Below are 13,535 nucleotides of genomic sequence, written 5' to 3' on the forward strand. Positions count from 1 at the left end.
CCCGTTAAAAAAATTCATTTCAAAAATTAGATTCCTAATCAGTGATTAGTTTAAAAATGTATATGCATTAAAATAAAATGTATATATACACTAAAAAAAAATTTGAGACTTGATATAGTTCTCCTTCAATTATACCGATTTTTACACCGTTTATCTCTTAAATTTTTCTCTTTAAGATTTATACCACTTAATCCTTAGATATTTTTCTATTTAAGCTACTGCTCTTGACCGAAATATAAAGGGTTAATAAGAGAAAATTTTTACTACGACAAATCATTATATATGGAATTTCTTCATTTATGACTTTATTTATTTGAATGTCATTAATTCTGATGGATTGCGATTAATATTTTAACGATAATACTCGTGTGAGAACTCCATAAGAAGAGTAGATGAGTAGATTCTGTCGGGTTATATGACTGTCAGGATAATATGAAAAAAATTCATAATTACGTACAGTACATATTCCTATACTGACAGTAACTGTTCTGGCAAGAATTTCAAAAAAATCAATAAAAAGTACTTTTCCAAGTACTAAAATAAAAAATTTCTGTAAAAACAATAATACTACTTTTATATTTATTGCGTATCGATATTATAATTGATTTTTTGTACCGTTCTAAAAAATATTCTAAAAATATACCTGTACAATTATACTTTTACATTAAACACTTTGATTTAAAAACAATCTCTTATGATTCTTATTATATATTTTTTTAAATAATTGTCCATCTTATATTTCATCAGTACTTTATTATCAAAAAATAATAATCATAAAATCATAAAATCATGTTTTCTAGGAAGAAATAGAATTTAAACTTCAAAAATTTTAAATTTTTAAATTTTCAAAATTTCTCTAAGTGCCAATAAAATTTTGTGAAAATTCCTTTTTCAAGATAAAAAAGAAATTCTTCGAAAATTTCAAGTTTTTCAAAGTTTCTTAAGTACTTTCGAAGTCTCGGGCATGAGAATTTCTAGTGACAACACTGGCTGTGATAGGTAGGAGAAATTGACTTTTCACGAGGAAGATACAGGCTGTGGCGTTTGTGGACGAGGCATGCGCCGACAGCACGAGTGAAAATGGCGACGATAGTGTGCCTCTCGCGACGTGTGTCGCCGTATGCACGACACTTTCGCGATGTCACGCGTGCGTACGCGTCGTGGCGTACCGACCGCAGTCTCGGAAGGATCCAGAAGAGCGTCGGATTGCTGACCATCGCTTCCGTCACGTTTCTACTAGCGCAACAATATTTACGGCCAAAAGTGGTGCACGCCTTGAAACCTCGCAAGGTACGTGTTATCGAGTACAGTCCAGTCCAAGATCTCACCTCGTCTGACTGATGGCGCGAAGTTGAATGGCGAGTCACGACGATCACGTGGACTTACGCGTTCACGTGCGCGTGAATGGGCAGTGTGTAGTGGAGTTGCACGAGAACGTAGCAGTGCATTCCATTCATTAAATGCTTTTCAAAGAATCGACAATATTTCTTATAATATATTTTATATCTCTTACGTTTATATATAAGGAATATTAAACATTACTCATATTTTTACTCCGGATATTTGCGGATTCTTTTCTTAAAACGTGCAATAATATATTCTTAAGATAAGATCTCGGCGAGAATAATTTATAATTAGAAGTTCATTTTTTAAGAGAAGTTATAAAAATTATATTGTTCATATTTTAGTATGGAAAGGTTCTAGTCTGAAACATTTAACAAAAAAATATTTAATATGAAATAGTAGTATAAAGTATTTATGAAGATATTTCATAAAATTCAAGTACTTTACGATAATATCGGTAACAATCTTGTAAAAGGAAAGAGAGAAAGATCTGCAAGATACCGTTAGGTGAAATAATAAAACGTGTCCGAAAAGAACATGAATAGCGCAAATAAAAATGTTCGTATTTCTTATATTATTCGGACTACTATTTCTTTCAATGCAATGACTTCGATATCGCTGAATCCGCGGGCTAACAAAGATAGGGAAAGGGCGGCAGAGAAAGTAAGAGATTTTTCGGCGGATTTAAAAAGAAGTTCCGAGCGCGTCGAAAATGAAGGTGCCCGATTGATCTCGTTCGATCTTCGGTCGTGAGACTGAATGTGTAGGTACGCTATGTTAATAATATAGCCCGAAGGAAGCGGATCGGCTTTTGTGTCAAACGATCTTCAAGTGTATCAGCGCCACGCCCTCCGAACGATCACATAGTCGATACGGCTTAACCAGTTTGGTTTTTTGAACGTCTCTATTACGGCCTGAGAATCCTGAGATTCTTCCGAAAAGTAGACCACAGACATAGTATAGTAAACTATAAAATTACGTTTAAGTAACTCCTTTACATATCGTGTGTGAATGTTATTTAAGAAATTATATTGCAATAAAGAATGAAAATATTTCGTATCTTTAAAAAATCATTAATTAAGAGAATTGTAATACATTAATTAATATCTCAGCGTTAGATATTTTTTTTATTTTATCAGCATTCTGGGCAAATAATATTAAATGTCTATACTTGTAATATTTTTTAATAATTTTTGTAATATAATTAAGCATGAGTTAATAATTTGAAATATTACAATTAATGAGTCATTGTATTTACAATTAAATAATTTCTTTTTAAATATGTTAAAATTTCATGACTGTTTCTTTCATTTTATATCTTTTTAATAAAGAATTAATTTTGAAAAAATATATAATATATGTATAATATAATGTATATAATATATATATATATATATATATATATATATTTATATAATATAATGTATGGCACATTACAATAACTTCTTTAATGTCAAGCTTTCAATCACAGAGCACTGTTAATGCCTCGAAACATTTACTAACGAGAAACTTCTTAACTACTCGCGCGCTCAAGTTGAACGTTGACATACGCGTTTCATCGATCATGCGACGCTTTCGAGAATGCGGATGCCTTCTAGGGACATTCCACGTCTTATAAAACGAAGCAGATAAATGACCGACGCTTTGCGCCGCAGTTCGCAGCCAAGCTGCATCCGTGCATGCAGATACACCCGGCCCTTTGCCACGAGACTCCCTAATCCGACTGCGATGTACCCTAAGTTGTTTCCTTTCCACACTTCGCAGCACGTGTATCCATTAATTATCGCGCGTGAGAACTTGGGAAAGTCACATGGAGTGTTCTTGGCGCTTGAATTTCATACCATTTATAAGGCAATTTGATCAACTACACAACTATATTTGACATATTTCTGATTGACATGATTAATATGCAAATATTCTTAGCGAAAATTACCAAAACTTTGATAAATTCAGCCGTCTTTTTTGAAGAGATCGATGAGATAAGATTTAATAAAAATTAAACTTGCAACAAAGACATCATTGCTAACGATGTTGATGTTCTTTCAGTAGTATTTAAAAAATTTTATAGAAGATACACATTAATGACAAGTTACTTTTTAATATTTTTTAATATCTTATAAAAATTTTCAACTATAAATATACACAATTGCATAGATTCTAAAAAATATTCTCTTAAAATAAAATGTTTTTGTAATTTTTTTTAAATATTAAGTTTGCAACATAATATTAAATAACTTTATAAATATTCTATTGAATATTCAATTGAAAACATAACTATAGGTATAATTTTTTCTTTTATCGTACTTCTATTATTTTCATAAAAAGAATATCTTATGTCTTATAGTACGGAAATACCTCTTGTCGTTTCATTTACGTATTTAATTATTCAATTATTCGATTTTTCATAATTATTCGATTTTTTTCCAATGTAATTTAAAATACTAAGACAGATGATATTATCTTCTACTCCAAAATTGACGGAAAACATCTTATACATTTTATGCAATTGCATACGCAGCGGACATGTAAATCATGGTAGTATATGCGTACAGTACACATATGACATTTTAACATGCCTCGTCACAGTCATCACATCGAGACTTGTGCGAGGATTCTGAAGATACTCTCTGACCACATCGCTGCCAAGAATTCGGCAAGAATAGGGCGTCCGCAAGAGTGCCAAATGTCATACTATATGAAATCGCATACGTTCGCACATAATTTACACGGAACATCCAAATTATTTTCCGTGGTCAATTATCTTGAGACATGAAGCCATCAAGATGTACGAATAGTCCGTATACTGATATCGTGTGAATTTAACAGCACGTAATTAATTTTCTATATAATTATTTATATAATTATTTCTATATAATTACTTATATAATTATTATATATTGATATAATTCTTACAAATTAAATTTTATTTGTCATAATAAATATTGTAAGTAAAACAAATAACTAATTAATAAATTTTATAAACATAAAGCGTATTGATTGAAAGATTTTTCGAAAATGTAATCTTGTATCAATTTAATTTAGCTATTCATGAATTAGGAAATCCGTCTCATGTCAAGTATAGTTTTCAAGCATCTATTTTTTTCATATTATTTTTTATTCACTTCTCTTTTTCTATAAAGAAAGATATTAGATTTTCAATTTACATAGTTCCATTTCAAGTTTCTATTTTCTTTCTTCTAAATGCAAATTATAATCTTTAAATAAAAATGTAGAAAAAAATAAATTTCGTTTAGATATTAAATAATTTATATATATATATATATATATATATATATATATATTATATCTTGAATAATTGCATCTTATTTATGGAATAAAATAATTTGTGTATAACAGAATTAAAATGATGTCTACTATATATATAAAATCATTTTTAATTCGTGAAGGTTAATTGACCAGACATTTCAAAAAATTTGTATGTCATACAGTTACAATAAAATTTATTACGAGAACATTTATTGTATATTGCAATCTACTAACATGCAATTGCAATCAGGTAGAAATAATGATGAAGTATACTGACTGCAATGCACTGTTCACGAAGCCAGTTAATCTTGCAAAAATAAACTTTAACCATGTTGTCCATCGTTTCTGTCGCCTTTATCTGAATGCGTAGGCTGTTGCAACGCGAAAAGAGCGATCGGTATCAGAAATGTAGATGTATACATGGTATCGCGGTATGGCTCATTGAATAGTGAAATTCAATAAGAAATAGCACAATACAACATAGAAAAAATAATTGGACAAATTATTTAGCAAAAGACAAATCGTCGTGTTTATTATATAGAACGTTTTAATTTACTGAGTATATTTACTGAGTATATTTATTAAGTTAGATAAAATTATAAATAATTATTGATGACTATTTTATCCTAAATTATATTATATCAACGTTCCTTAAAGCCATAATAAATAAAAATAAATCTAAACTAATATCAAACTCATAAAATTAACCGTGTCTTATCAAATTTGTATTAATGTATTACTATTCGTACATCCAATGATTTTTTTGCGTCTCATAATTGTTCAATATTATTAGACAAATGAAATTTTTAATAAAAATATACAAATAATATTGATATTGAAAATTTAATATGGGATGTTCAATTACATTAAAATAAAAAATTAAAAAGCTTCCCTATTGAATCGCATTTCGATACAATCTTGAGTTAGAGTCTTCAACATTTTCGTTGAATGTAAATTGTTGCAGTGGATAAAAGAAGGGAGAAATATATTATCCGATATATTGCACATTATTACGAGTTGGTACAACTGGTACAATATTATCATCACCCATTACGTATGCGGAGGCATGATGATAAACGGTTTGCGGTAACTAATAGACTGTCTTCCTTCTATCGAGATGCTTCTATTGACAATATCCACAAGTCCTTCTAGACAAGATTCATTATAAGAGGACTTCTGTATGTATCTAAGACATACGTAGAGAGATCAGAATGCACAGCGGAGCTCGTCCAATCAGAAATACTTTTTTCTCTAATAGAAAAAGTTTACACGTTCGAATATCCGTAATTGGATCAACCTTTTCATGATCGATGTGATTATACTAATTGGATTTCACTAGAATTACTCGTTATATAAATAATTATATCTTGCTGTGTAAATTAATATTTGATTTACATGCTGTGACAAAATTGTATTTTATTTAATTAGTAATTTTTATTTAATCATTTTGGATTACATATTTGATTTAAATCATCAAAAAAAAAATAATTCTTTTATTTATGTAACTGATTTAAATACAATTAAAATTAGAACAGAAGAATAATATTTTATTGTATATTTGAATTTCTGCACATTATTTTGACATTTTGATATTTTTTTTTACTTGTAAAAATATCTTTGAATAAATAAATATTTAAAATGTTATGCCATTATGTTATTTCAAAATAAGTGACTCGTGTTATGTATTCCAAGTAATACATCTTTTCTTTCATATGCCTAAGCAATCATTATACAAAGAACGTTTTACCAAGCTCTTACAAGTTACGCGCCATTACTCATATCAACGTTTATGTACGTTTATGCACCCCTGCCTTTCCCATCAATGTTTGCAACAACACTGTCGCTCGTGTATCCCGAATAATTCGGACGCGAGAGAGTGATCGATCGACCGCGTACACACCTTCGTACGTATTATCGACGATAAACGATAAATCAGATCTGGGCTTCTCGACGCCATACGATTAAAGACCTCGAAAGTCGTCAGGACACGCACATGTATGCGTTCAACACGATGCTATCCGATGCTGTCGATTCTTCGAAAGAAGTCGAACAGGAAGGATAATTAATTCCGAAGAACATTCAGTCAGGATATTACTTAGAAATAAAAAAAATGAATCATTTTTTCGCGAAATAATTTTTACAGAAATTCGTTCTTTTTCCAAAGTAAAATTATTTTCTTTTTTTAATTCAGTTTTTCCTAAAAGAATGGTTTTTTCCAGAAATATGCTTTAAAAAATATTTTATTGAAATCTTTAATAAACAAAAATTTTTAATAGGAATTGAAGTTCTTGATTTTAAATTTAAATGTAAAAAATAAAATATTTAAACGTAATGTATATTCAATTTTCATTTATATTTCTTTAGCTAAATCATATATTGCTTTGTTAATTTAATTTTCCATTTGGTTATCCGCTTTCTATAAGATGAAGATAAATGATTTTTGCACTTTTACAAGCGTGTGTTGCAGACAGTCCGACTAAACATTTCACTACTGTCCTCAAACGTGCGCACAATGCGTTACCAAATGATAATCTGGCGATAAGGCATGGGATAAGAATTCCGCGATAGAACATGTGAATATGGCCTGATTAACCTTGTGATAGTATCAATCATGTGGGTAGTCGCCGACGTGGGCGTGAATGGATTCTACTTTCGATCGTTTTTCATGTTCATAATCAATTTACGCGTATCGTATGACAAGCTACCTGCGACAGAACGTTAATCAAAGACATTTTCATTTGAGATGCGTTTCCAGACACGTCTGCGAAAAATACAATCGATTACCTTGAGTGTGTAGTCGCGACGTATTTTTGCTCGGCGAAGGACTGAATAAATTAAAACAATAAAGAAGCATACAATCTTTTTGTGGAACATAAAAGTTGATAAATTAATTTTTCATAATTCGTTGGTAAAATATTTTTTAATTTCATTTCTTATGCCAGAGTATTAATAAATTCATTAATATTATCGCATTACATATGATCTGATAATAGTTAATATTCAATTAATATACTGAATTATTTATCTTCGCACTATTTTCGCAGAGATAGATAACTACGTTTCAGTTCGTAGGTACATTGTTCCATTTCAGACGTAGCATTTTCAATTTAAATCAAAATATAACATAGGAATCTTTGAACTATAATGAACTACAGTAAAACGCTTGTGTCAGTTGTGTAATAATAATAGTGCTGACCGAAATTTTGGACGTCAGCCATTGCGAAAATCTTCTTATGTTGGAGGCTATCGTATAGAAACTCACGAGTAATCATGAGCCTCAACCGTGAAATTTCCGGATATATGCATCCTCTTTGCGTTAATTACCGTTTGTAAATATGTGTCTCCCAAATACTTAGCATACAATTATTTTAAGTTAGAAGAAGTTAATATTTTAATTATGTTTTTGATTTCCGTATAATACTTTTACTTTAAAAGAGGTATAGACATCCAACATAGAATTTAATTAAATAAAAGAATTTACAAAAATTTAAATGATTACTCTATTTAGATTTCTTGAATTTTTTAAAAAATCAAGTAAAATATTTTTCACTTTTGCTCATTTCTCTTATAATTTTTCATCAATTGATATTCGTCTATTCTTTTGTAATGATTTCTAAATTCTGATTAATAAAACATGTAAACGAGAAACATTAAACAAACACGAAATTCAAAATCAGGACATAAAATATCTTTTAGGCCAGTATTCTTATTTTGAGACTATCTTAAGTAATGTCTTAAGATGCTAATACTCTGTCTTGGCTTATAACATCTTAAGATTGTATTTAAGACGATCTTAAATATAAGAACTGACTACAAATACCGATTTTAGATTCTCGCAAAGACGTCTTATATCTCGATTTTAAACTTTTGTCTGGGCATTGTCTCTTCATATGGTGGACTATCTCCTTGTCAATCAATACAATCGATACCTACCGCATCGACGGGCGCACCAAATCTCATCGTCAAAGGAAAGCACGTCGAATCGCACGTTTCGGCACGACCCATGTCTCATCGACTATCATCACGGCGATGAGTTAATGCTAATAAGCAAGCGCGCGGCGATTCGTCTAAATTAATTAACGCTTCCTAAATCACCGTGAAATTAGCGCCAACGCGTGGGACGCGGCACGTTGGGTGCCCATTATCCTGGGCTAATGGACCGATAGCAGTGTGGGTGATGTTACGGGTATCCCGTGGGTATCCTATGGGGGTTCTCACACGTGCATCACGCATATACAAACGCACCGATGTCTATCACGCGCGGTTTGCATCGCACATAAGTGGTACGCATACAAAGGTAGAGCCGGTGCACATCGCGTGTTACCGCGCTATGCATCAACGACGAAACAATGCCGGTGTAATTGAATATTTTGAGAGGATTATGATTTAAGAATCGCCGCCGGCCGACGAGAATCGCGTCTCCTCCTATCCTTCGTTTACTCCCTTCCCTTCAGTTTACATATGTATACGAGACGGTTAACTAAGTGCGTTGCATAGGGAGTAATAAATAATGATTTGGGAATTCTCGTTGACTTCGACGAGTCTCGTCCATCACTACATGATGGAGAGGCCGATTTGGGTAACCATCGATTTTGTAAATTCTAGTGCCAGTACTCGCATTGTGCAAATTTCACTTCAACAAGTTGTCATCTTAGTAACGAATATATTACACAATATTTTTTTTCTATTTACTAAGATTTAATATTAAATAGGATTTTAAATCATTGCATTAAAAATCTGATAATATTTACAACATTTATTTAAATGGAAATTAAAAATTAAGGTTTTATTTTGTTTCCAACGTGATCAATAATTGTGACGTCATTCAATTATATCTTACATAAATCAATTATATGTATGCGTTGGAAATGAGTCCTTTTTTATCTTCAAAAACAGACAGTTAACGATATGGGAAGAGACTAAATTTTTAAGTTTTATTGTATTCAAATTTCATAACCCGATAATTTGTTCATTGCCAGTCGTTTCGAGCATGGGCGGTTAAGATTGGTTCAAAGGTTGAAAGCGACATGGGCGAAACACAGCTATGAGAAAAGTGCCGAATCAGTTAATGATAGAGCGCTGCGCGATAATTTCAGGGTAGTTCGCACGTAACACGCAACATGACAACGCTCCCGGATGATGGTAACACATTTCTGCAATCGTGATACAAGATAAAATACTTCCTTATATTTCGGATATTCTGATTCCTATCTGGCAATCAAAGCACGCGCTGATAATAATACATATAAACAAATTTTCTTTATCATAAAATACACAAAATTTTATATTTTAACTTTTTCGTGTAGTCTCATATATTCACATTTTTTAACGTATATCAAGTTTTAATAACAGCAAGACTTAATTCATCATTTAATTCTAGAAAAAGAAAGAGAACAGAGAATTTAAAAATCTGTTTTAATATATTAATAAGATACTTAATTGTTAAAAATTATACCAAAATATTGCATTTTGTTGAAATCTCTAAAAATTTAAATAAACAGATCTAAAAATAATTTTTAGATACTTCAACAAAATCATTCTTTCTTAAAACAAAGAAGGAAATGATCTCCATCGAGACCATTAGAATTTTCTTGTCAAAGTAAGAAATTTTTTTCCTTAACGTCCTTTATATTGCATAAATGCAAATCATTCTGCATTTTATGAGAATGTCGATGTGTGCCTTCTAACAAGCGACACAATGCGACACAATGATCATGCCATCTTTGTTTAATATTGGCAAACAACAAGGATATAATGATCTATTGTGTGTCATTTATGTCGCTTGTGGAAGGCACACAATGTAGTTGATGCTTTCATTAAGATAGAGACTAAGATATATAGAACTTTCCTCAGATTATTGAAGAATATATCTTTCCCCGTGACGGGGAACAGGTTTTATTTCCCTCAAGAAATCGGTCGCCGTGTATCCAAGCCACTTCGTTACCAGCATAGGTAACCAGAATCGCACATAGCGTGTACGCAGATACGGATCTGACTGCACCGAATGCACACACTAGTGCAGCGCGCGATATGCAATGGTCCGCATCCCAACATCCTTCCTCTACGACGAGATTCTCTTTCGCGCGGCCACAAATCACATGACCCACCTTCCTACGGCATCGTACGAACCCGGCACAACCCGGCAATCGTTATCGAGTTTGCACGAGATTCGACCGCACCGTTTATTCTCTCGGCGCTTCCCTCCGAGACCTCAAGGGGACGAGAGAGACGAATGATCTGCTATCGAAGCAGATAATACCGTAATACAATACCGGAAATAGAGAAAACAATTACGATAAATACGAGATAAATGAACAGCCAATGATTTCGTATATCGTATATCGGCGCCAAAACTAGAATGTATTCACGCGATTCATACAGAAGTAATACGAGCGATAATTCCTACACAGAAAGAGTAACAATATGAAAAGGAAGATTAATTAAGTAATCAATTAAGTAATGTAACGCAGAATTTACTGAATAATTTTAAAATTAAGTTTCGATATATAAAACGAGAGTAACAAAAAAACCAATTTTCTAATCTACTAAATTATATATATAGATAAACGTTAATATCATTTAACTATATTAGATATTTAATATTATATGAAATTTTTTAAATTCTTCCATTAACAAGTTTAATAAATAATATCTTTTGTGTGTAATATTTATTCATTGATTAAATCAATGCAATATAAAAAGCTAAAATATGAGTGGTTAACTGATTAAGAACAAGTGTCATATAAAAATGCCTGATCTTTACTTCTCAATTCTATTTGAATAAGAAAAATGAGCAGGCCAAGTATCAGAAATTTAAAGTTAAGTATCTACGCGGCGCTTAATCTATGGTACTCATATCGAAGAAGGGAAAACGATCTTCATTCGAATATCCAATAAAGTAGACCACTACAAGCCTCTTCGGACATTGAGACGATCAAGACCGATAATAACCACTACTCTCTTCTCTGGGAGGATCGATTTTATCGCGGGGCCAAAGTCAAGTCCACGGGCAACCCCTCGAAATGTTTTCGTGACCGATTAACCCGAGCAGAACCTTCCTCGCATTAGAATCACTCGGACCACCCAGCCTACATTTACGCGGCTATCAATCTGATTTGAGTATTTCGGCCAGCACGAAGCAATATACTGCAACCTTGTCCGCCGTTAGATCGGCTCTTTCCCCGAATTCTCGCGGCTGATATTACAAAGAGATACACGAAAATCGATTCACGTCCATCAAAAGGCGAATGAGCATTTTATCAGATTTCAACTAACGCTATGAGTCTCTTCGCGTTAAACTCTTTCAATCTTCGGAATAATTTTAACTTTATTTTTGAGCTATATCCTTGAGATATTCTCATTCAAACAACAAATATGTTTTTCCTTTTGCGAAATCACAAGTTGATACTAATTGCTGTTAAACTTTAGCACGAATAACAGATGTATTTTTCACTGGTGTATACATGGACATATATTTCATAATAGAACTGCAGATTTCAACATCATTATTCCAAAAATTATAAATTAAAAATAATTTTTCATGAATTGCATACATATGTTTCTAATAAATACAATTTGTGTAATTATGTATGTTTTCTTTATGAGGAATCAGATACTGCTATTATGTATTTTATAGCAATTTAGCACATCTAAGCTTAATATTTTATCACAGATATGATAACAAGAATCGTTCCATCGTTAATAATGAGATTCCATTGTTAATTTTATAATTTATAAGAATAATTAAGAATAAAAAATATAATTTTATACCCCTGATGGGACTCGAATCCACAATCCCCGATTTAGGAGACCGATGTCTTATCCATTAGGCGATTGTAGGTTAAGCGTGGGTTAAGCTAATATGCAATTCATGATTTAGCCGTTAATCTACGTAGATAATGATTATTCTAATAAATTATTTTCAAATCTAATAATTATTAATCCGAAATATTATTTAATTTCATCTAACAATCTTATATTGTCACATTATTCTCTACTATTAAATATCTAGATCTCACCCCTTCTTTAACATTAATTTTTCCAATATGGTAAAATTTTTGGAAATTTTCTCTGCACTAAAACATTCACTATTAAATTGAAATATTAAGAAAATTAATAGAGCTCATGAATCTATTTCATTTAGAATAATGATAAATATAATATTAACTTAAGAGATAATATTTGTTGAGAAATATATACTAAAATGGATGAATTATGTATACAAAATTTTAAGTTCTTAAAAAATTTGTTATCTCTAAAGATGCATAAAATTATATAAAATCAGATTATCCTTAATAACAATGATTATCTTAGTAGCGCCAATAGTTTCTTTTCCATGATGAAACTGTTTTTCGAACTCACTGTTCGCGCAAATTGAAATTTGTAATCTTGAAAGGTCGTAGTTAATTCGGAGTTGCGTGTATATAAATATCCATATGCAAATACATGCAGACGAAACTGCTGCTTCGTGAGCAAAACTGTTATCTGATTTCAATTTCCTTCAGTAATCTTGGCGCCACCGTGACTTGCCATAAATGTGATGATCGATAATCATCGTCCGTATTCGTTATATTACACACCGATGGCCAGGCAAATGTGTATTCGGTAGCCAGGTAAATGCGGTAAACGATATCGACGTTTTTAACATCCACACACATAATTCGAAGTTTCGAAAATGCAATATGTTCATGGATTTAGTTCGAGATAAAATTACTATCTTTTTTCACAAATCTAGAATTTAAAAACTACATTGCCTCCGAGATAAAAAATTTATAAGTATATTTATAAGTATGCATTTATAAGTAAATATCTTGATATGATATAAATTATGATATTATTTCATATACCATGCTGCACTTATATATGAAAAGATGCATGATATGTATATATATATATATATATATATATATATATATATATAATAA

The 13,535-nt window shown here is 31.3% G+C and overlaps 1 protein-coding gene across 1 annotated transcript in view; it reads left to right on the forward strand.

Moving 5' to 3' along the window:
• The first annotated feature begins 1,080 nt into the window (after positions 1-1,080).
• Positions 1,081-13,535, forward strand: part of LOC105623400 (calcium uptake protein 3, mitochondrial) — a 29,167-nt gene continuing 16,712 nt past the window's right edge. Inside the window, exon 1 of the mRNA XM_012204793.1 lies at positions 1,081-1,290. Coding sequence (XP_012060183.1) covers positions 1,081-1,290 — 210 coding nt within the window. The remainder of the gene's footprint in view (positions 1,291-13,535) is intronic.

Source organism: Atta cephalotes (genome assembly GCF_000143395.1).
Source record: "Atta cephalotes unplaced genomic scaffold scaffold00057, whole genome shotgun sequence".
Lineage (NCBI taxonomy): Eukaryota > Metazoa > Arthropoda > Insecta > Hymenoptera > Formicidae > Atta > Atta cephalotes.